This window comes from Anopheles maculipalpis, chromosome 2RL (assembly GCF_943734695.1).
Source record: "Anopheles maculipalpis chromosome 2RL, idAnoMacuDA_375_x, whole genome shotgun sequence".
Lineage (NCBI taxonomy): Eukaryota > Metazoa > Arthropoda > Insecta > Diptera > Culicidae > Anopheles > Anopheles maculipalpis.
In genome coordinates, this window is record NC_064871.1 from 78632167 (window position 1) to 78658200 (window position 26034).

General features: G+C 43.0%; 4 protein-coding genes across 5 annotated transcripts in view; 2 read left to right on the plus strand and 2 right to left on the minus strand.

Moving 5' to 3' along the window:
* The window catches only part of LOC126567894 (ecdysone receptor), a 125305-nt gene extending 122269 nt beyond the window's left edge, over positions 1 to 3036 (minus strand). The window contains exon 1 of the mRNA XM_050224239.1: positions 2323 to 3036. Coding sequence (XP_050080196.1) covers positions 2323 to 2993 — 671 coding nt within the window. The 5' untranslated portion in view covers positions 2994 to 3036. The remainder of the gene's footprint in view (positions 1 to 2322) is intronic.
* LOC126568579 (histone H3.3A-like) overlaps positions 1 to 26034 on the plus strand; it is a 537920-nt gene that overhangs the window by 412000 nt on the left and 99886 nt on the right. The window lies entirely within an intron of this gene.
* The window catches only part of LOC126568029 (glycosyltransferase 25 family member), a 376451-nt gene that overhangs the window by 269790 nt on the left and 80627 nt on the right, over positions 1 to 26034 (minus strand). The gene's annotated exons all lie outside the window — the stretch shown is intronic.
* The window catches only part of LOC126568601 (uncharacterized), a 447537-nt gene that overhangs the window by 258783 nt on the left and 162720 nt on the right, over positions 1 to 26034 (plus strand). The window lies entirely within an intron of this gene.

Here is a 26034-nt window from a genome sequence, read left to right on the forward strand (position 1 = left end):
ACACCATTGGGCCGCCCCCGAAAATTAGAAATCTAAAATGTTTATTAGTAGGTAAAGAATTCTTAATCGTCAGAGCTATTTCCAATTACTAAAGCGAGGAAGATTTACTTGCCACCACAAGTATGGGGACTTCAACTTGGACTTGGCAATTTGGACTGTTTTCCAGGATTTTGATCATTCTCGAGGATTCAAATCTTTGTGACGATTATAAACTCATTTTGTGGATTGTAAATGCTAAACGAGTTGCAAAAACTGTCTGTCAAAATATCAATCAAACAATTATTGATTCTCCAATTCTCTTTCTAATACCTTCTCAGTACACCCCCATCACGAAATGATGAAAGACTCGTGTGTTGGTAAAAAAATGCAACCATTAAATTTGTAAAACGGTTTCTTCCATCAAACAAAGAGCATTCGCAAATTACCTTTTAACGAGGCCTTGAGAACAACCAGACACCGAGAGGAGGGAAAAAACAAACAAAAATCGATTTAACGAGACCTCCTCCTCACATAATCTGCCACACAATCCGCTGCTGTCGGCTGTGCTGTTTGCATCACTGTGGTAGACATGCAACAACAACAGCAAAAACGAACATGGTGAGAAAGCTGACCCAAATTACATCCATGGCAGGAGAGAAGAACTCGTCTGCATAGAATGACACACAGGCGGAGCACATCGGAAACCCCGTTTCTACACATACTGCCTGCTCATTAGCTCTCAATTTCCCGTCTGATAATAGATCCCGACGTGTACCATTTCACATAGGCCGTCAGTGTGTGTGTGTATTTCGTTGATAGCAAAGTGTGACTTTCGTCTGCATTTACCCCCAACACGTTGGGGCAATTTTCCAGACCGACCGACCGTGCGGCGTGAATCACCCAGCGGGTCCCAGACGCCGATGAGCGCCAGACGTTTGGTAAGCAATTTTAACGGACAAACAACACACCACTGTCACTAGCCATCGCACGCCATCCGTCGCTAGTAGCGGATGAGATACAGACGAGGCGCGACCGATGTTCACGACCTTTCCCAAGGTAATTTCCAGTGAGGCCTCGAGTAAGGTGTGTCGGTAGGGATGAGAAAGTTGGGGAGGGAAGAGCGACCTGAGGGTGGAATTTTCTGCTCTATTTTCCTTGCATATCTTCAATTACGGAATTTACAGAGATCTTTTGAGGTTTCTTTATTTTCATGACGAGTTATAGATATTTGGACGAATTTACTAATATTACTTATCCATCATTCTTCGCCGACTTGTTTGTTCTTGTGTCTGACAGCTTGGGTTCTTCATATTTTATCTCTCTACTACTATATATGTATGTACACTTATTCTCGTCGCAAACACTGCAGCAGTTCATTAATAATTTGCAACCATGTTGCAACCTAGAATGACAGCTTGTACTTCGAGACGAGATAAGGCGCACCCAACAAAGAATGAATTGTGCCAATAGTGATTTCACAAAGCCCAACACACACACACACACCTTCCCGTTCCGTTATCAGACATCGAGACGGTGACCTTGAGACGTATTGGGAAACAATTTTATCTCCCAATGAACTTTTACAATGCACAACAGTGTTGTGCGAAATTGTGTCTCGTGTAAACTGGGCTGGAAACATAGCGCCGCACTGTTCAAAAAAAAGGACAATAATTTCATCCGTACAAGTGAAGCCATTCCAACAGCTAATTGGAAGCGTTAAATTGGATTTTCTTCTCGTTTTATTAGTCTGCATGTGTGTTTACAGTGTCCAACCACAATGCCAGACATCCATTTCGTACCGGTAGTGCCAATAGAGCAGAAAGGTTGAACGGTGAACATAACGAGCAAACAATTTGCTCGTTTCTTTTTTTTACATTCCTCACCAAATTAGGTCAACTCACCGACATCGTGTACATATGCAAACGATTACGAAAAATAAACACAGCAAAGTTGTCGGACGTCGGCGACGGTGGCAGCGTGCTGAATGACGCATTTCCGGCTTTAATATCCCTTCGTAGAGGGAGCAGGACTGAGCCGGTTGTCTGTGGTTAGGATTGTGATTATACAAAGCGTGGAACTCAGGTACCGAAACTGTGCGGAGGACATAGATTTGTAGCTATTCTTAATTGAATTTAGTCTTTTTGTTGTCTGACAGGTATAGCCGAAACATGTCTGGACTTTACGTAGCGAATGTCTGGATATTAAAGCCTCCCAAGTTGCAATGTTTTAATTTCAAATGTTTTCCTAACGCTTTTTTTTTTTGAGTAATTTCTTGATAAAGCACATTTTCCTTTACTTCTCAGAGCATGGTAGCATGGTTACGAATCTCAACAGTCAACATACCTTTCATGCCTTCGCTTGCCGCCGAAGACAACATGTCCACTGCCACCATTAGCCGGTGGGATCGTTGTGACGGTAACGGTGTTGGCAGCAGTGACACCGGCACTACTTCCGGTGCTGGTGGCCGTCGTGGCCGCCATTCCGCCACCCCCACCACCCGTATCACTCGGCAGGGGTTCCACTTTCACCGCTTTCAGCATGATGTCATCACCGATCTTCAGGATGCTAATGCTGTTGTTGTTACCGGCGGCCACCTTCAGCAGCTGATTGGCGACCACTGTCGCACCACCGCCAACCGCCCCTGCCGTTACCGGGGTGATCGTTGCACCACCGCTCGCTATCGTGGCTCCACCACCCGCCCCAACCGCCGTTGCCGCATTCAGTGCACTGAGCGTACTAGCGCTCAAGCCGATTATCGTTGCCGTGGCGGGCTGGTTCTGTTGCTGCTGGGACGGCTGCTGGGGCTGCTGTATGCTCACTATCGTTCCGATCGGCAGCGTCGCCGTTCCAGATTGGCCCGCCAGGATTGTTGTGCTTCCGCCGGCGATTCCAAGGATTTGCGGCGCTTGCTGAAGAATTGCAACGTTACTGCTGACACTGCCGGTTCCACTGCTGCTACTGCTGCTGCACGCTGACACGCTCGGATTTGTGCTGACGATGTTTACACGGTACATGACCAACCCGGAGGGACGAAGAGGAAGGTAAGGATTCTTATACGACTGGCGGCGAGCCTCACCTCAGGAAGGTTGAGATTCAATGTAAAGTTTTGTCTCCTGCAGCGGATCTCTCGAATCGATTCGTCCGAGATTCCACCTTCAAAATGTAGCACACTTCGTCGACTAGTATCTTAATACGTATCCAGAATATAAGTGTTTATAGAGATTCGAGTGTACGTCTTAATGCTTAATTCTACCGCACGTCCATTTTACTCCGCTCTACAATATCTCGCAGAGTTAAGACTGATTGTGGAGTTAAATAGTAGTTATCCTTAAGATTGGGTCTAAAAAATCGAGCTTGCTTCTCGACTGTCGCTTTCTGCTATTGCACTTCGTTAAGGCTACACGGCCTTTTTTTTTTTTTTTTTGTTATTTTGAGTGTTTTGCGAGTGAGAGACGTTCATATGTAGTCCGGATTCAGGACACGGTCAAGCCGCAAGCTGACCAATGTGCTGCTTCGATAGGCGTTTACGTGCGCGACACATCCGAACGGGAACATTCTTACGCCTTCGGACATGACAGTGTCGTATTGGAAGAAGATTCGCCGAGATTCACGGGTGAATATCTGAAACGAAAGGAAAAGATCGAGAAAAAGATGGTAAATACTTAAGGTTCGACGAGAAACTATTGCATTCAACGTGAGTTCCTAAATTTGAAAAGTATGAAGATATCTTGTGATATGAGGATATCGTGCATTCTCATTGGATTAACGTAGATTAGATGTATTTTGTTGGAAAGGGATCATCGTAATCCATTTTGTATTATCTCTCATATTGTCTACACAATCCAATAGCGTCAAAAGGCTATGCTTGTTCGCAAAACTCTCTCCATATCGCTGCAAAATTCCAACAGACAGCGAAAACAATGGGCCAAACACTACCAAAGACAGTAAAAAAAAAGTGCGGGGAATGAAAAATCGATCCAAATAAACACAAATCCAAAACGCATACACTCAGACAAGCAGCCAGCCCACCAACGGCCAACTCAGGGAGGCATTGAAAATGCAGCACAAAGCACACCCCATTCAAAGGCACCCTTGTGAAACTATCAAGTGCAAGGTGCGCCTTTGCGAACGGCCAGCCGTATGCAACAGAAAAATAAATAAATCCCAACATGAAAAACGAAACGGTAGACAAGCAGGGGCTTATTGGCGTAGGTCGGATGATGCGCTAGCGCCGTGTTCGGAATCAACCGACACACCAACACCACGACACATCGAGTGGGTGGCACTCACGGGGCGGCAACACGGGAGCTGAGGTCGGGACGAGGTTTCTTTTCAAGCAAATCCCCACTTTTATCACTGCTCACCGTACGCGAGCTGGTGAGATACTGTGTGAGGAAAATCGATCCGGTTTCTCATGAGCAGCAATCTATCCAAGTGTGTGTGTTTGTGTGTGAAAAGCGTGGAAATGGTTGCTCAGACAAGCAGGCCATTAAACCTAAACAAAATAATACATAGCTTTTCCGCTGTGGGCGCTGAAGGCAGTGGGCTGGATGAGATGGTGGAAAATCGTGTCGCCACTCACTTTCCTCATCGCTCAAACTCACGGCAGACGACGCCGAAACCAGCCAAAGGCACTAGACAAAGGCCGGTCATGGTTTTCCTTTTCGATGGAATCGTTTTTTTTATATTTTCTTTTTGTCCTTATACCCGTATATGAGTGGAAAATAAAGTACCCTATCGTAACAATAAACAAGCTGCCCGTTGTTGACTAATTTTAATTATATATTTATTTTAGGATACTTTGCAAGAAAGCAACCAGTAGCTTGATTTATTTTCCCTGCTTTTATTATTTTTAGGATAAGATTAAAAACTCCCAAAACAAATAACTTTATTGCGTCAGAGTTCTTGTATTGCACAATTCTCTACGGTCTCCTGCAATTTTCTGCAGCCACCAAAACTGCCACGGTTGGGCGAAACAGTGACCACAAAAAAAATGCATGAGTGCATCGATAACAACCACCTTGTTTTCTATTAAAACACATTAACCAGTTGCACACAACAAGAAGTCAACATCAAAGCATTAATTAAACGTAGAAAAGCGATTGGCTGTGTTCGGAACAGCTCAGAGCTGTAGTGTCAGCTCCATTTTCACCAGACCATTTTCATTTTCCTTTTCAAACCAATCGAAGCGTTAATAAAGTGCAAGAGCCTTGACCGTGGGTGGGCTAAGAAACGCTAGCAATACTAGGAACTCCATTTGCTGAGTATATTTTTATCCTTGTGAACGCGAAGAAACACCACTCCCAACCTTTGTTTAATGCTGACTGAAAGCATTAGAACGGATTTTATAATCTTATCACTTATGTTAGTATTATGCAACCGAGAAAACGTTTAGGTACTATTATAAGTTTTGCCTTATTTATCTAATGCCTTCTAAGGCGATGTCCAACCGAGATCTTTTTGTGGCGCCCTGAAGATTTTAACACTTGTTAGAGGAATCAATCCTGTTCGATTTTTCCAAACTCCTCGATAAATCTAATCTCACCGTGTGGACGCTTTCCTCCATAAAAATATCAACGTCCATATGTTTTTTTATTTTTTATTTGTAGATAAAACACATATAAAACAGTGTGTTTGTGATGAATATTTATCAAATATATAATTTTGGATACATTTTTGAGCATCAAAACTGATCCACTGTGATTCAGAACATCTCACTAATTATATTTTACCAAAAAAAAAATAGGCGAAAACCTCATTTTTAAGCTACTAAGCAGAAAAATTAGCTAAACGTTGCTGTTTTCCGATTTTTGCTACCCATATGAAGTAAAGATAAATTTTCTACACATATTCATATTATTTTTGGACATCTTCTCTACACGGGAATCCATTTATCCAACATCTTATGAGGGCAGCCCGGTGGTGCAGGTGACAGCGACACCGGTCTTCAAACGGCAGGACCGAGGTTCAAATCCCATCCGGACCATCCCCCCGTAGTGAAGACTGACAAACCAACTAGGTCGTATCGGCAGTCTAGTAAGCCATTCGATAGTCGGCGGTGACTTAGAGCCAGTTAAGCCAAGAATTAAGCCAAGATTAACAAGTGTTTTAACAAGTGTATTAAACCGATTGGATGGCCGCAGAACCCAAGTAAGATGGCCGCAGAAGTAGGTTTTGTTTCATTTTCGAAAATTAAAAGTTCGTACTGCAGTGCTAGCGGTGACAAGTGAAGATAACAAGTGAAGCGACCGGTATAAAATCTCACCCAGACAGCATTCGTTGGACTGACTTTTGACTTTGACTCAAATCAAAATCGCTCGCTCAATTATCAAAAACAGAAAACGAAAAAGCCCGATTTTTATGCAAACTTGAAAAAATCACAAATAGACAGAGCTTTTCTATAATGTCAAAGTATTTTTCTGCTATTTTATTTACATTTACCACTCCTTTCAATGCTCAGCTTATTAGAAACGAAGTTCTTTTTCGTCCTTCAATTTACCAAATGGAACCTTGTTCCTTTGAAAGGAAAGCGAAAATCGTTTTCCTCGCGTCTAAACACACACACAATCATATCACACCAGGCAAAACGGATCCTTTTGAGTTGGAAAAAGAAATTCTCCCTCCACTCCAAAACCAACACCCCGCATCCGGTGGAATCAACATCATCCATGCAAACGAACGAACCATTCTTTTGTGTCTTGTACAGTTCTGAGTGTGTATGTTGTTAAGCGAAAAGATTTTTTTTTTAAAAAAGGAAGCAAACCGTCTCTTCTCGCTCCCGTCTAATGAATACTCATAAAAAATGTATTACGATGTATCCTTGCGCTCGACTCGCCCAACGGAACCATCTTCCTTTGGCGTTTCCATTGCATAAATCGACCTTTCCCAATGTCCCGGAGGCCACCCAACAACCCGGCGACGGAGGAAGCAGCGTTTTTCTTTTATTATTCTTCCTGCAATTTTAGCTCCAATGCTGGTGGTGGTCTAAGCGCGTAGGACCCATCGCCATCGAAAATACATAAGAATTTAGGTCAATGCAGTACTTTGAACACATAAACGGCACACCCCGAGGGGGCGGGAAAGAGGGGAGGAGGAAGTCAGAAGGACAAAACGCCGAGAATCGTCTGGCAAACGCGAATAAGCGATGCCTCCCCCACGTTGGAAGGAACGAGGGAGAGAGAAGGGAAAATGGAAAACCGACGCCAAATCGAAAAGTCGAAAAGAAACCGTTGGGTGGTAGTGGAGCCATCATCCTCGCCGTCATCCTGGTAGTGACCTACCCTAAGGTATTTTCCATTTTTCGCTGCTCCACTGGCTGTGTGTGTGTATTTGTGTGCGCATATATACTTAGAAGCACACGAAAATATAACAGCTCTTGTTTCTCATTTTTTGAAGTTCGCTGCAACTTCATACATAATTCAAAGCCAACATAGCGAGAGAAAGCGAGGGAGAGAGTGGAAAAAAGGAAACATTTTTGATACCCTGACACATGTCAGTGGATGAATGTGATTTACAAAAATAAAACAGAAAATAGTACCTCAATGTTGGACAAAGTGTTTCTGAACTTCAAAATTCATTTGTTTAAATATTAGTTTATTAGTAAACCTAGAGGAAATGGGTATCTGCTCTAAAGTCGACTTAAACTACCGCAGGGAAAGTCAAGCTCAAGGAGAACTGCGTCCAACGACTCGAACCGTCCCTCTAGATAGAAACATAGTCTGGTACATAATGATGTTTCTCTGTACGCGTGGCTTTTCGCTTTTGGCGTTTCTGCTCCTATTTACTGACAGACACCTGCGGGAAGGCGACTGTCGCTTGTATTGTGCAATCGACACATAAGATATGTTGAAGCAGTGTGAGAACAGCTCACCAAACCCTTATCCTTCCTACACCCTCTGTTTCCTTTCCTATTTTAGTACCCCTCTCCCGTTGAAACGATGTACAACTGCTAGACACACAACGGAAAAGGCACGAAAATGGACGGAGACTCGGGTACAGGGATGATGGTTGGTTTCCGCCGTCCGGAGTCTGGCAAAATTCCCGACGCCACGCCATTTTACCGAGACTGCGCACTAGGCACGGTCATTCCAACCGGGGCACACCGAAATTCGGGGTCATAGGTCATGGTTTCGGTGCAGAATTCACCGGTGCCAGCTGCCTATGTTCTATGTAATTCTGGCATTATGTTACCGCCGTCATGCTCAGTTCCGGTGCTAAGGTGCAATCATGGTGCGGGTGTGGAGATGAAGTTACAACGTAATTTGCAAAAAACAGCGATGGAGATTATTGTCAATGTCGACCGGGTTGGGTTAAGGTTATTTCAAGGACTTTCCATTTCGAAAATGGTTGCAAACGCACTATCACTCGATAGGGTTATGTTTGAGGGTTTTACTTTCACGCGTTGAGCAGAATTGGTACAATTAAAAGGTGTTGAAGTTAAACGATTACTGCGAAGTATTTAATAACTTGAAAGCAGCAATAATTGATATATGTTTGCAGGATGTATTAAAAACAGAATTGTATGCTAATTGGATATTATTGCCTATAAAGCTCCGGTTACAAACCTATCTATAATAATACAAATATAAAACTCTACCAGAAATTGTCTGAAATGGCAAGGCAAGGTTAGAAGACCTGACGAGTCCTGTGGTCCTATATGGTTTTAAAGGAATTAAATTGTGTTTACAATATATTAAACATATAAAATGATTGTTCACTGGCCATTATAACTTATCTGTTTCATTTAAAATTTGCTAAGGTATTTAAAAAAAAAATATGAAGAAATTTAAAAAATAATTCACTTCATTTATATACCATTTAAGCTTTCAATGTGTTTCGGCTAGATGGCGCTTTCACTCTACGGACGAATAGGCGAAATATTTCACTGAAACGTTTCATCGCTTGCATCGCTTCGTTTCAACAGCTTGCAACTGTGCTACGGTGTAGCGTGTAGATCTTCCATTATTATTATGTCGACATTGGCGCAGTATGTCGACATTCTGCAATCGCACTGGAAAAGTGGAAAAGCTCCTGAGGAAAACGGAGAAAGCATACTCTCTGCAACTTACAATGCACTTCAGAAAAAACTTAAATCAAATTTCTCTCCCTCTCTTCAGTAGCTAAAGTAATAAACAATTCGTAATTAATATAAATGTTAAAACAGGCCGTTTGGTTGCTCAAACTGTCATTTGGAAAAACACTCGCACGTAATAATTATTCTTACGCATCATCATAAAGCAATTAAGACGCAGCTTATCTCATGGCATTCAGGACACAGTGCCGCACATCCGCTTATCATTTCTCTTCATTCTCATAAAGCCACGTGCCACGAGACAAAAACGTTTTCTTACCTTCTTGCTAAAACCCGACAAGACGAAGGCAGAGCGTTTGCACAGATTCCGTACCAGCAATGATGAAGCCATTAGGTATGAATCTTAGAGGGCCACGGGCCAGCAAAAAACAACGACAGCCTACGCACTACGCTGGTAAATCTTTCGTCAGGAAAAATGGGTCATCATTTTTCTTCATATAAACGCCTTCCGATACGTTGGATAATAATGCCATTGCACATTGCCAAGTCTAGTGGGAAAGGCGGATAGTTCGTTGACTTCGTTGTGCTTAACATAACTAGCAAGGAAGCTTCAGGCAATAACTACGTCACCCACGCGTCTTTCGGATTTCTTAAGCTACGTTAGGACCACACACTTAACACGAAATTCTATGTTGCGCTTTTGAAAAACTTTATTGTCCCATCGGCTAGATTAAACCATCTTTACAATGTTATACTTCAGCCAACGGATCCTTGATTTGGGCAGGATAAGCATACAAACTCCCAAAAAAGCTCATTAATGCTTTCCCTCCCATACACAAACGCGCCATAAACCAACTCCGGCTCTCCCGAAAAAAACCCAAGCACAAAACGTCCCTTTGTGGCCATGGTGGGATTTTGTTGTTCGGGTGCGTGTGCGTGTATGTATGCAGAGCATAACTTCATCAATCAAACTGATCTAGGTTGGTCGGCATTCGATAGCGTTGTCATTTTTACCGGCCTAACAACGATACAAAAACGCTACGAAGAAAAGCCATTCATCCAAACAACGCATGTTTGAGACAAGACGTTTTTTGCGAAATAAACTTTTCGTTCCTTTGTAATACTGTTTGCTGAAGTCTTTCCTTCGTTTTTTGTGTGGTAATCGCACACATTAAGGATATTGCAAAATTATTCAGCCAGATTTATGGCACAATGCTTTATGAAACTGTTTAAAAAATCATTCAATTACCGTTTGATGTTATACAGGAATTAATATAATTGCCTAAAATAACCAACTCCCATCAACTTCAAACAGCTCAGGACCTCCCGTCAATTGAATTGGGCCATCAAGCATGAAGCACACTTCACTAAAAAAAAAACCAAAACCATTCATTCAATTAATTTCAGACCGGCCCAGACTGCTAGCCGGCCATTATTACAAGAGCCAGCTAGCCAACCGCCAAGCTTTCGTCGGGGTGGAGATTACGCGCTAAACGTTGCGCGCTGCCTGCCTGCCAACGTTTGCGTGACAGTTTGCACCCAAAGCTTCGGGTGCGTGAAAAGGATATGACGACGACGACGACGACGACGTGCGAAAGAAATACGCCACAGCCGAGCCTCGTACCGTTAAATGTAGACCTTTACAACCCCCGAAAAGCATCGATCGATAAAGGCCAGACAGATGCGCGACGGGATGGTCCTGCTGCGAATTGACGGGTGAAACCGAGCGTGCCCGGGGTTGGAGGAAGTGTGGTATGTTTGTGTGAATTTTACCCTCCCCTTTCGCACACACAAACCGGTACACCAGGTTAACCAGGGCAGAAAGGCTCGGTGTAAGATGTAGGATTATTGAGGTTTCAATGTATCTTCCAGTGTGATGATGTTGAGGAACAGCTTTTGCGTAGTCGGAAGCGCTCTTGAATGAAAGCGTCGCCGTAATAGGCGCTGAATGAGCAAACCGAACGGGGATAAATATCACCGACAGGAGAATGTGTGAATGTTATTTATGGCGATTTCCTCCACTGGAGAGCTATACAAACAAAAGCCGGTGGAAATTTGGATCCAATAAAAGGCTCCACAAGTGTAGCTAATTTCAGCCAAACGAAGATTCCATAAACAACTACAAGTTTTTGCTAACAACAATTCAAACTTAATAATAAATGAGCTTCGGAAGCACTTAGAGACTATCAATAGTCTCTGCAAAGCATAGAGAATCTTCTTCTTGGGGCTTAATGACTTGCTAGGTCATGCCGGCCTGATAATGGCTTCTCACATTTATTGATACCACGTAGTAGGATAGCCAATCCTCACAACGGCAAAAGGGTCCGGTTCGGATTTTATTCCTGATGCTGCCGTGTGAAGTGTTGACGCCGATATTGCTTCTATCGCTCTACCACCCTAAAGAGAGATTCAATGTAAGCTTTAAATCTCCCTAAAATACCATGTCTGATATTTAGTCTAGTATAAGGGCGAATCTGACCTGACCTAGAATTCACTCATTGCCCTCTGCACATCTACAGCTAAAAAAATGAGACTTAGAGATAGCGACAGCTGTTGTCTGCTCTAAAAGTCAGGTGTTTCGAGTCGAAAAATTCCCTCTGGCTGTAGAATTTGAGACTTGAAAGACTTTGAATCCAATTCTTGGCTGATAGAAGAGACTCAAACCATCTTTGACTAGGCTATCGAAATATGCCAGAATCTGGATTGGCCTATAGAAGATGATCCCTATACATTCCACATTTGAGTCTCAGATGATTCGTCCTAGCTTAAGTTTCTAGCACGTCTTCCCGGATCAAAGTCCTTTTTGATAGCAAACCGTTCAAAGAGTTTATCATCCACCAAAGAGTTCTTTGGGCCTTATAGTTTAATCTTAACTATGCAGTCATGAGGTTTTGAAATTATTGTAGAGATGGCAAAACTATATCGCCGCCCATCGAATTGCATACTAGACTTGCGGATACCGGGCTGTCCGGAGATGTATGCGACAGCGGCTTCGGTCTTTACACGGCAGAACTGGGATTAAAATCCTGTCCGGACCGTTGCCCAAGCCATTTGATAGCCAGCCTGTCCTTAGAGGTCGTTAAACCAAGAAGAAGATTTGGAGATACCACGTAGTTGGATAGAAATACCACAGTATGGAGAACGATCCAGATTTGAACCCCGGTTCTGCCGTATGAAGGCCAGCGCCGCAGTTACATCTCTACCGAGCTGGCCGCCAAATGTTTCTACACGATGAAAATCAGATCAGTCAGCACAGAATGAGTTATAGAACTCGACAAACCAAAAATAGCAGTTCTTCATCCAATTTCTGAGGTTATAATGTCAAACAAGAGGAAGAAAAATAGAAATAGCCCTGCCAACAGTTCGACGTACCAAAATTACTACCACAACTATCCTGCTCGAAGCAATAATATTATAAAGTTAACGTTTCAAATCTCCCACAGTTTTCAAAATATTCAACTTACAATCATTTCTGCAGCTACCAATTTTGCGTACATTAACTCCTACAAGTAAGTTGGTTGAGTTCTAACAACTCACCATAATGTCCCAATCATCCTACAACCGCACTCATACATCTATTCCTCCGTTCAGCATAAACAAAAACAAACATTCTGATAAGCAGACATCAAACTAACAGCGTGAGGCTCATCACCACCGACCAAATCAAGCGACGCCATGACGGTACCAAGCGCCTCCATCATATAATATCCTTCATTCTCTGGTTCGGACGTTTCAAAGTCTTTTTGGTTTGGCGTTCGCCTTCCCTGCTTAAACTGTTTTCACGTGAAAACGCTACCCTACGTAGGCGTTTATCCCACCAAAGTGGCACACCAGGCATAATGTGCCCGAATCTTTTTCGTACGATATTATTTTGGGTCTTTCCGTTTTCTTTTTGGATACTGTTATACACACACACACCGCTTCTCGTCCGGCGCTTCTTATCGATGGCGACGTGAATTCGTACCGTGAGCACGTGGAAGTAATGAGGGTGCCGTAGCTTTCCATCTCCGTAGCTTATTTGGCATTTGGCTTCCGTCCGATGAACGTCCTGCCTGCGCTACCATTGAACCTTGCGTGAACCCACAAAAAGGACCCACTTCCACCACCCATCACACAAACAGCAGACGGCGCTAGCCGTTACTACTCACTACTGGGACCGACCTGGGACGCGCGTGGTGAGTTCGACGGTGTACGACTCGACTAAATTATGGTCAAACCACACAGGGGAGCGTAGTCCGTCTCGTTACACCCGGGCTTTAAAACATCGCTCAGTCGCCCGGATTCAACGGCCTCGAGATTCGTCGAACCCGTGAACCGAAAGTGTAACAAAGGAACGGCCTCTCTCCGTGTCTGGGTGGTTTTTTTGTTGTTTTTCTCGATTTCGGCTAAAGGTTTACCAGGTTTATGGTTTGTATCCTTTTTCGCGTCCCTTTCGTAACAAATAAAACCCACCCCAAAAACTGCTGCCTTTGCTAATGGGAGGGTGGTTGAACTTTATTCGGGTCTCGGGTGTATACCCGTGTGGCTTGTAAAAAGGTAACTCCAAACGCAGACTTTCAACGCAGACAAGCGAATTAAAAAAGCGTGCGGATGCTCTGGTTTTCTGCCCCCTCCTGTTTGACCACATTGGGAATGGATTAAAACTGGGGAAATCCAATCTAATCCACTCGGTGGGTACCACGTTACCAGAGTTATTAAGTGACCGAGTTGAGATATGACGTCTGGCTGTTCGTTTCCTGTTTGTTTGTCACCTCCGCCCCTGGAAGTGTAATGAACTGTGAAACACACAACAGCAAAAAGTTTTCCGCATCCAAACAAGAGATGCTTCCTGTGCTCGAACTTCTTAACCACATACAAATAAATTTTCTACGTTTGTCTCGGACATTCCATCCATCACCGGTCCGAAAGGATAAAGGGGAAGTGTCAGCGAATCCTTCCACAAATCACACACATAAACACATTGTGGGGAAAACATGAAAAATTGCATGGGCTTTAGCAATCTTTTCCTAGATACGGGTCAGACATGAGAACATTGTGTGTGTGTGTCTTTTGACATGAGTGAATGTTTTGGATGGATTTTGCACCACATTTCCGCACCATCTATCCAGAGCTGGTTGTTTGTTGGATGAAAGGAATGCCACGGAAAATGTACATCACCATTCGGTGTTTTGAGAGAATAAAATGAAAAGAATATAGATTTATGGTCAAAACTAATGCCCAGACACGAACTGTCAAAGTAAAACTGTTCAACAAACTTTGGAATTGTGTCAAAAAATTTGACATCTGTTCCAGACATAGCATAGAATGGAGCATTATGCGGTTTTAACAAAATATATTCGGGATGGTCCCATGGTAATGTGCTTCAGTGTTCGGTGTAACATACTGTAGGTTGTGGGTTCCAATCTCATTTACAACAGGCTTTTATCCAAGAAAATTCCTATCAGCCCAATGGCTAATAATAATACCTACAACAAATTTAAAACAACTAGTCAAGGCCCGGTAGAACCTACCTTTGTGTCCGCAAACTCTGGTTTGCCCACAAGCACCGAGATGCATGGAAATTCTGAGATGCATTTAAACATTTTTATTCCATTGACAGCCTGATCGTATTTCTAATAACTGAAGACAGCAATGTTCAGTATTCTCATTACTTGGAATACATTTTCTTCTACAAAACGGTCCTCAAATGGAACATTTACGCGTTTGTATAGGTGTAATAGATGCTAACATTTCTTGTCGACTGCCATGGGTTTTTATATCGTTTGTTCGTCCTGGCGAATTGTAAAAATCGCACAAACGCTCGTTGCTTAAATTCTTCATTATGTGAATTGTGCAAATTATTCAGTAGTAGATAAACAAATGAAAATATCTAAAGCGTCCCAATGAGCAATTTCCGAATTGGAAATGGTATGGAACGTGCCAATACGTAGTGAACGCCTGATAGTATCTGGCAAGTAGATTTTCAACAAAGGGTCCCGGTTCGAGATAATAGTTCGTAGTGGTAATCCTTTCTTCATGTGGTTGAACAAAAAATTTAGAATTTGTCATTTTTTCATCCAATACAGTTCGAAATGTATGCCGATTCAACACTTATGTCTCCTTGATGCAATCACGCCTATGCTCCGATTTTTCAACATTTTGACAGTTTGTTTGCGGCTCCCATAGTTACTTCTGGGTCTCAAGCTCCTGGACCTTCTCCCACACACGGCCTTTGTTCACACGGCGTTACTCAATCTTCAGCTCTCTTTTACACCTGTTTCTAATGGTATTCCCTTATCTATCCAAGAACCGGATCTTTCTATAAGCGGACTGATTAGCGGACTGATCAGCGGATGTCCATCCGTTGTTTGAAGTCTCTGTTCGTTTCCCTAGTCTGCTCAGTTGTTAGTTAGAATATGCCTCCATCATTTGATCCCCCTCAGGCGTGAAAGCTATAGCAATGGTGGAGCGGATTCAGAGAATTTTCACTCGCTTTGTCATGCGCAATTTATTTGGCACTTCTGGCTCAGCGTTGCCGTCTTATCCTGTACGCTGTCACCTGCTGGGTCTGGAGCCCTTAGAATCTTGTCACACACATGGTCAAGCATACCGTACTGCCTCCCTTCTCCTTAATGCCATTGATGCTCCTTCCTCACTCTCATCCATTAATCGATATGTACCCACGCACCGTCTCTGTGCTCGTCCTCCCCTTGCGATTGCAAGAAGGATAACTTCAGTTGGTGCGAATGATTGAATAGCTCCTATTACTGACTCATTTCCTTATTTTTTTTTTGTTATTTGTTCTAATAATTCTAGAATTTGTCGAATTTGTTTCATTACAAATTTATAATTAACGTAAAACAAATCATAAAACTCGTAGCGATAGAGTAGCGCATCCTTCCTGTAGGAGCATTTAGATATAATTTTGAAAATCTTCAATCGAGCAATCTAGCGCTCGTTGGACGGAGGTTCCACCGCCTTTCTCTTCTTCCTTTCTTCGCTCGCTGCGCTCGTTTGCTCGCTGTTGCTAAGCTACGACGAAGACGACGCAGTTCGGTTTGGGGTTGGTTCGGGTGCGTCACGCGCTCGGGCGTTATCTTTACGTTCTTTTATACATAGATATCAGAGAAAAATCAAACTCAATTTTAAACATAAGCCTTCAAGCCTTAATGCAGCTGGTTTCCAGAGTATATCAAGCTCAAGATTCCTCAACTTTTAATGTTAACAAAAGTCTCAATTCATACGGAAAATATGTTGAACATTGGCAATACAAAACGCTCAAAAGGGGTAATAGCACCCTAAAATGAGATAACTGGCAGCAAAAAGATACTCTCAAGGTTCACCCGTCGAAAAAGAACCGAATATTGTAATTGCATAAAAAAGGCACTCACACTCAGAAACGCTTCACAGGAAATTAACACCACATGTGTCCTTAATCGATCGATCAGTTGCTTTCCTAATTGAATTGCATCCCAAACCCTCTTCTCTGTAGTCACATTTAGTACGCCAATATCGATGCTAAGAACTGTGGCACACACTCACACAACTTCGGTGGGTTTAATTTGAATTTTTCATCCCTCCGACGTTTCCTCACATGATCCTGAACTTTAGGATTCTTGTTCACCCCAGCTAGAGCCTTGTACAAAGGTGTTACTTGAAATGGTAAAGGGGTGTTTGCAAATTGAATTAAATTGTATTATCATTACCCTCCCATCGTAGCCGTGTATTCTGCTCTGGTGCTATTCCTAACCCGTCCCGAACGAGCTCGAGATCGTTTGAAAGCGTCGTATTGATTTATGCTCAAACAAGGACAGAAAACACAAAAAATGCTCATTCCAGCGCCCATTTGCCACACTGTCTTTATGCCGATTCTAATCGTACCAGCAGTTTTTGAATGTGCCTCTTTGAGTGTCTCGCTGAAAGGAAATGATGATTCCTGTGCTGATAAAAAGCTATGCTTTTGCTTTTTTGGTTCCTCAGGTTCCAAAGGACATCATCGGCATCTTCAAGTTCTCATTTAAAATTCGTTCCTTCCGAAAAAAAAGGAGAAAATCAGTTGCTATCCCTCTTCAACTCTTTCTTCCACCTCCAAACCTCCTATGCAAACAGTGTTGCACTGTACCGTTCGATACGCATATGCAACAGCAACCCCGAAAAAAAACCCCCAACTCAGCCACGGATGACTTTCACCTTGAATTTACAGCGCAATGTCAATCAGCCACTGTCTGGGTCGCTCTTCCGAAGTTACCACCCTCAGAGCAACTGCACAAACGCCGTGCGTTGCAACCGAAATATGCAGCTCGAATTTAGAGGCAGATTTTTAGACTCAGGGTAAAAAAGCTCAGTTCAGCTGCCTTTCAAACCTCCACTGCAGGAAGGTTAGTGATGCGCTTTAGCTTTCCCCCCCCCCCCCCCTACAGTGCCAGTACCACACCCAAATGGGTGGTGAAACAAACTGTAGCCCGAGCGTGCATTGATATCAGTGCACAGAAGCTAGGGAAGAAAGAAACGAAAGAAAAAATATGCACAAGCACAATCAGCAAAAGCGTTCTCGAACCCGAGCGCAAATGAATTATTAATGGCAGAAAGATAAAAATGTTGACTTTGAGATTTTCACTGCACTTTTTCACTGCAATGGGAGGCAGGGGGGGGGGGGGGTTAGATGGGAGCTGAAGGAGTGCAAAAGTAAGGAAGCACAGCAAGCGAAGGAGCGGCACATCACGAAAAATGATGTTACATCAAAAAGCAGTCGGAATAAGTGGCGAAAGCGAGAACCATAACTAACGATAGAGCGATCAATGAAGAAAACCTGCACAATGGGATAAGGAGCGGACAAAATCGTGAAAAAAATCGAAATAATAATATTTTTTAGGTAACTTTGAAGGAAATCGCAAATGAATTAAATGCCAATGATTCACCACATTATGTTACAGCTGAAGAACTATAACAAAGAATGTCGAAGACACTAGAGAGGCTTTACTATTTTGCCTGTTATTGACACTTTTTATTAAGAATTTCGTTGGATAGAATAAAAGACATAAGAATTAATCCTCTCTGATGTCCGGTTTTGAAACATTTGTTTTCTAAACTTTTGCTAGTTATTTCCGTTTTAAAATTAGGAAAAATCATCAGCATTATCTTTATTTCGCTTTGCCATTTTGTCTTTGGTCAAAAGTTAACAAATCATCATAATAAAATAAAATCAACCGAGCATGCCCGGGATAAGGCAAAGAATTAGGAGGAAATGCCATCATAATCAATTGTAAATAAATAAAAATAAATAATAAAATAAAATCTTTAGAATAGAAAACATTATTTTTAGCAACATAACTGAGCTATCCCTTATTAAACAAAAGTTTTGAAAGAGTGACGATTTAAATTTTAATCTACAAAAGGACAGTGCAGTCCATTTTCTGATTGATTCCAAGCTTCATTTTCGTAGGATCTTCACCTTATCTAATGATTAATCAACATTGTAAGCGATAATTTCCTGTGAGGTTTTTTATGCAAAAACAAAAGTCAAAAGCAATACAACCGTTCTTTATAATCAATAAAATTCACAGATAATTTTGGCCGGGAGTTGTAGATGTCGGTCGCGCATGTCATATTTTATTGATAAAAATTTTCATAAAATAAAAAATATTCCTTTTTTTTTTGTTCTGCATTATCCAACAGTGAAAAAGATTCACTTCGTTTTTACTATTTGTGCACATTGCGGTTCAATATTTCTGTTTTCCTTTTTCTTAGTCTTTTCCTCATGAGCTTGGTGAACAATTCCATCTATTTGGTAGAGTGTGACACGTTTGAATAAATAATAGGATCGTTAAAATGCTTAACATTTTCCTCCGGCATGCCATTGTAAGTTGAATTATTCTTTACAGGATTGTTAGCATTTTTGTACGTTGTTTACTCTTTTCTTCTTCTTTGATATATATTTTTTTTGTTCTCGAGAAACAATATTTGTTTAACTTTACCTTAAATAAACAATTTATTTGCTATGAACATCTTCAAACCTTTCAATGTCTTCTCGTGTAAAATAATCCACATTCATCAATCTCTCCTGCCCGAGTGAAAGTTTCTCACAACATATAGCTCTCCACCATCTTCAACCCGTGATGTAAAACCTGTTACAAATTATCCCACCGACGATTTATTACCATTACAACAACCCTGATAACCCGATGACAGGCCGCGCGACAACTCTGCTCGCTTCTCCGATGTGCGATGCAACTGCATTCCTCTTCAACGCGCGGCAATGCACTTTCATCGCCGACGTGACGAAGAACGTTTGGCAATGAAGTGTAGCGAGGTGCATCCGTTCGCGTGCAATCGAGAATGCATCGCCGAGAAATGACCCAGTAGCCAGGATGCACACTGCATTGCAGGCGACAACAGTACGCGTGCTACTGCAGGCGCAACTGCACTTTCTGTTGAGGTAGTCCTAGCGCAATTGTGGTGGCTGTTTGTGTGTGTGTTTTTATGCTATTTCTTTTTATGCTTCCTCTTTCTCTTATAAGATATTCATCGCGAGCTTGTTAAATTGTATGGAAGAACTATTTATAATTTTAAATAAATAAATACTTAATAAATATTTTCAATACATAAAAAAGCTTCTTTAAAATATAGATTTTTTTACCTTCATTTCGTATTTCTGTTCCATCACACGACCAGCGATAAAAATTAATTCTGAAAGCTTTCCAGTCGGCTTCGGTATACGTTAATTCTAATCAAATGCAACATTCATAAGCAATGGAATAAATATATCAATCGGAAAAATGAGGTCATCATCGACGATAAATCAACAAACAGCCATAGACGAACCCCGCTTGCAACACATCCCACTCGGGGAGGGATGCAACTGCAACGCGACCAGACAATGCCTTTCCATCCCTTACCCCAGACAGCTCACCTCCTCATCCCCCTGCTCAATTCAATCGATCAATTATCGATTCGTACGCGAACAAAAGTTGTCCGCGTGCAGTGCGAAATCAGCATTCACACCAAACTCTGCCCAATCGCACATAAATGGTCAATCCTTCACAAATACCTTCACACCACCCCCCTTGGCCCCCCCTGGGCGTTCTGCAGACACCGAAGAGCATTAAAGTGAAGCAAAAAAAAAAAAAGAATCTAACACACACAAAAACAACCTTCCCCCAATCAATGACGGGGCAAGGTCATTTTCATTCCGTTCCGTTTGTTTCATGACACGATTTTGTGTGTTTCCATTCCACTTTCCTCCGTCACATTCCCAGATGCACATGCACCGACCTGACAGTTGCAGCCCCAACACGCGCTCTCTCGCTCTCCTCTGTCTGTCTTTCTGCCCAAAATATTTCATGCCTTGTTTGCTGTCCCGTTCTGTTCCTTGCTCCACTTGCAAGAAATGTGCAATCTGATGAAGTTTGCAACAAGATTCACATGTAACATTGGAGTGCGAGATGGATGGAAAGGGACACAACAAACAAAAACCATGCAAACGATTACTGGGGCCATTTTCATTAGCTTTATTGCGGTCGTGTCACTTTCACTGATTTTTTTTTCGCTTTTTGCTCTGTCAGAAAATCAGAAAACAGGCAGACAGACGAGACAGAAATCAAGACAGGAAATATATGCGTTCTTAAATATGTGGCGAAATAAATATTCATCAGCAATGTATTATTTCATTTTCTACTTTATTTAGTCTTCCATAAGTCATTTTACTTTAAAAGATATGTATTTTAATACCTAAAATAGTCATACAACGAAACATTGTTTCAAAAATGTTTTATTGCAGATGCGTGGGCTGCTACACATATTTCTGGCCTAGGCCACAAGAAGTGTTGCCAGATGCAATCTGATTTTTTATTCAAAAGTTTGGCCTTTTGGAGCATAATCACACTCACAACGTTTTGCCGTACGATCATCATTTGTGATGTTTAAATTGACTTAAACAAATCAGTTTTGCCAAAAAAAATGTAATTGACCCGTGAACATTATTGTGCCTGAGAACATTGATGACATACTGCGAGAAAGAGGCATCTTCAGGTATTTCTTTCACCAGCATAAACACTATTTTGCACAAACACCTGGCCGTAAAAAAGGTGAATTTTTCGGAGAAATTCATAAAACGAACGACGGAAGACGGATCATTCTTGACCATGACAATGCGACCTCGACACATCGACTCAAACCATCGCTTATTTGACCGGCCAAAGCGTCGAATTCATGTCATCCGCCATACAACCCAGGCTTGGCACCCAATGACTTGGGACAATGTATTTAACACATACACCGAAGCCTTTCACAAGCTTAGACAGCCATGCGCTATAGCGGAGCTGGCTGTTATTGTTTACGCACTGCTCATTATAAGCGCGAATCCTGCGGCCCAGTATTTTATATTTACCGATAGCCTCAGCGCTGTCGAAGCACTGAAATCCGTCGTGGAATTAAAGAGCTCTGATTACTTTATACAAAAAATACTGAATATTCTAAGCTCTTTGTTTAATAAAGCATTCCGTACATCGCTTACATGGCAATGGAAAAGCAGAGCATGTGGAATGAGGACAAACTCGGGAGGTTTCTGCATTCCATCTTGCTACAGGTTTTCCTGCGTTCCTCGTTTCACGGGGTCCTGGTAGATCGTGCGTTTGTGATGAATGCACATCTTTAGCGTATAGACTGAGCGAACTCCAAGGTTTGTAGCTGTAGCAACGGATGTGACCACGTCATGTGGATGTGGAGTTCGATGCGGCTAGACACGGACTCTTAGCAGCCGTTCGGGCATCAGGAAGATCTCCGGCGTTGCCGGATGCGCGATATCCTGGGACAGAAGGACTACGAATACGCGCGGATTCTGTTTAACTTCACCAAAGAGATGGGGATTGTCCTTTGATCCCCCTTTCCCCTCGCCCTTCCCGTAGATTGTACGTCGTATCTGGCGAACTTGACATTGGCGAAATGTCTGGGTTCGATGCTGCAGTAACCTGACAAGGTTATTGTGGATAGCGGCTCCATGCTCCATGCTCCATTAGTTCTCTGAACCAAATGAATTAGGTTTGGACGACGTGAAGTTGTGACTGGCGGCTTTACTGTTGGCGGAATGCTTGAGTTGGATGCTACTGTAGCTTCACAAAGTTGTAGTGACTTTCGGACTCGTGCATTCTGACGATGGTGGGGCCGCAAGCCATAACATGCTAATGCTGGCAACTATATGGTGTGATGAACACCAAGTAGTATCCACAACAAAGGGGGTTTTCTTGGCAGCCAGTTGTTAATCTCCAAGGCGCGATGCTCCAAAGAGGACCCACAACAACATCCACAACTGAGCTCACCCGGAGGGAGAAGGCCCTCCAAATAGGATGTAAGTTGAATAAGTTGTAAAGCTAGATATAAGATTCGATTTTGAGGAATACGGCCTGGCCGTCATTACGAAACAAAAACACATAAAAGCCTTTATAAAAATATTCTAAATATAAAGCACACAATCAACAGCAACTGTGTTTTATCCATCTCGTAAAGATTTTTTTTAATAAATTAAAACCAGCTGTTCGTAGAGTTATTATGGGCACTGTAAACAAAAACAAAATACCATTCGACGTCAGGTTGTGCAATACAAATTAAACACAGGAAGAACATGCAATCGCTTAACGTGCAGCGGACGCAATCAAGGCAAAAGAATAATCATTACCGCCACCCAAAAACAACAAAAACACACCCAAAATTCGCAAGATGAATTGAGCGGAAATGAAATTCGAAGATCGTTGAGGTCGCGGTAACGGAAAACAAAACCAATGCACAAATTTTGAGAGAGCGCGCGCCCCGGTCGTTCCTTTATCACCAGTGCGCGCGCTCTCTATCGGTTGAGCTTTTATTTTCTTTTGCGGCTCGTTAATGAACTACATTTTGAAGGATTTCAGTTGCAGTTAGCGAATGCACAACGGAAAAGCCGTTGGGAACATGTTTTTTTTTTTTGCCAATCAGCGGCCGAAAGTAAAATGTAAAATCGTCTTCTGTCTTCTGAGACGCGGACGCGTATTTGTCCTTCACCCCGCACAGATATGCGGCGAACGACATTCGAGTGTGCTTCTTCTGCTGCCTATGTCGTGTTTCGAGCGGGCGCAGCGGTGCACCAGAGTAATCTTGTCGGGTGTTGCCGGTTTTTTGTTCAAATAAAAGTACACACACACACACACGGAGGATAAACAGTGGCAAGAAACCGGCAAACAAAAACAAAAAAACAACACCAACTTCGACGCCGTTAGAAGGCCATATGTGTGTTGCATTTATGACGCAGCGGAAACACGACCGCATCGCTGTTGCGCTGTGGGTTGGATGGTTGTAAATGCAAAGAAAAAAAAGATCAACCGATCAACAGATGATTTTCAAGCGTTATTTTTTTGCATTTGTTTTGCCGTGTTTTCAAAAAGCTGCTCGCTCGTTCCGTAAGCTACGGATGGGGAATTAAATCATCAGCACGATAAAGAAGAGAGCGCACCAACGTGGTGTCATCGGGTCAGCAGGTGACCTTAACCTCACGGATGCGATGGGAAAAAGTGAAAATCCCCGTAATCAATTTTCCCCGGCGTTATTTTTATCTCTCGCATACCATCATTCCGCCGCGTGATATGTTGACGAATTCCGGTGCAATAGAAATACTTTGCCAAACGATAGAATAGCGTTGGACAGTGCGCTGTGTGCATCCGTCGAAGAACAAGCAACACATGGTGAGTGCATGTAATACGAGAATCTATCTATCTAGCAAATGGCATCTAGCAAATGGCTCATATAACACAGTTCAAGTTAAACGAGCGAGCGCAAGCGAAAAATAAACAGCAAAACAAAAAAAAACACGCTAAAAAGGCAAACACACACGGACTTGATCCGGGGGCAAATGCAACGACCGAGACGCTCGCATCAAAAATCGCGTTGACACCCCGACAATACGCGCACACGACACAGTCACCTGCTTCTACGGCCCCGGAACACCACCACCCACTGACTGACCGCCACGATTGCGCGTCACTCATCATCAGCGAAATCTAAATACAAAACGCTGCTAGAGCAATGAACTTACGCCCGGTTGTGGAACCGCACCGACGTTCCACCCAAAACCACCGGCCCCAACAACAGGCGTTGCAGAAACACAGAAAAAAACAAAACCGATGCATTAGACAGAGAGAAGCGAGAGGCACACCACACACGCCTCAAAGCAACGCGGCATCAAATAGACAAATAAAATGGCTCCCCACTCACTACACGCGCGGGCTGCAAAGAAATAGGGGGTGGGGGGGAAAAAATCGCGCGTCATAGGACTCTCTACCAGGGTGAATGCAAATAAACTTGGTGTTTTCTGCACTAACACGAATGCACGCACACACGGACGTATACGAACCACGCCAACTCGAGCGGTCAGTTGAATTGCAGCGAGTGCAATAAATCAACATGCAGCGTCCATCCCCAACTTCTAACCCACTTCCATTGCCTTCCCTTTCATTTCCTTACCCTCCTAGCTTACAGCTCTAGGCCAGATCACTCTATTTCCGCAGCGATTTGAGATTCGGAGAGTGAGTTCCCGCACGTTGTTGAGTGCGATTTGTGAGTGTCTCTAATCAAGCTTATTGCAGGAAGGGATCGTCTTGTAACGAAAAGTGCAAGTAGCGCGATGCAACCAGCGAGTTTGGTAAAAAACTCACTGAAGTAAGATAACATTGTAACAATTTATTTGGACTCACAATAATAAATTAAATGTTAAGATTAAAAGTCGTATTTTTACCTTTCAAAAAGAGCATCTTGTTAACGCATTCATAACAAAAAATCAACACAAATGTTTAAAAGAATTGGTACAGGGTTTAATGCCTTAGTTTGACCTTTTTTTTACTTGCCGTAGTGCCAAAGGATCGAGCAGGCGGTAGAAAACCTTGGGTTGTAGATTAACGAGGCAGAGACTAAATTGTTGGTGGATCCATCAGCGGCCCTACTAAGAAAAACTTCAAAACTTCACCTATCTCGGGTCAAAAGTCGACAACAGCATTGAGATGAAGTTGCGCGCTAAGATGCTGGCGGCCAGCCAGTCATTGTACAGCCTGGGGAAACATCTCTCCTCAAAAAATCTGTCGCAAAGGTCGAAGCTGGGACTGTATCGTACCTTTATAGTCCCAGATACTCACATACGCCTCTGAGACATGGGCCCTGTTCAAAACAGACGAAGCCCTCTTAGCCGCGTTTGAGAGGAAGATGCTCAGAAGGATCATTGGCCCCGTATGTGTGGAAGGACGAGCTGTACGAGCTGTATGACGACCTCACCGTCATACAGAAAATTAGGCTCGCTGGGCTTGCCATGTTAAACGCATGGCACCGGACGACCCAGCTCAGAAAGTCCTTTTAGGCCGTCCACACGACAGAGGAGGCTTGGTAGACCCACATTGATATGGGAAGATGCGTCGCTGCGGCTTCTATCTCCTCGTGTCAAAACGATGTCCCCGAAGCAATCGTTTAAGCTTGTTGTCACAGCCAGAAGCCGACTGGTACCAAATATACCGAAAACGGCGAGGTTGCGGAACAATATGGGTGCCAGTTGTTGCGAAAAACTCCCTCAAAATGATGGCCGTATGGGATGGCTCATTATCGTGGTGCAAAAACCAGCTGTTGTTGTTCCACAAATCCGGCAAATTTCACCGGAAGGATTTCCGCAATCGCCGCATTAAGCTCTTTGTTCACCGTTCGACCCTTCGGAAGAAATTCCTTGTAAACCACCCCACGGTAATCAAAGAATATCGTCAGCATCACCTTGGTTTTCGACCGGCTTTGGAGCGACTTCTCGGGCCTCGGCTCGTTCGGGGAACAGTACTCGCTGGACTGGTCCGTTGTTTCCGGGTCGTATGCGTAAATCCACGTTTCGTCGCCGGTTATAATCGATTTCAGCTTTCCAGCGTAGTCTACCATTTCGGCACCAGACGAAACTTACGCAAACAAATTTTGATACATGCGCGCTACTCCACAAACTTGGACATGATCCGAGCTCCGAAAACAAATTGTCACTCCTAGCCGGGTTGATGTTGTGTCTT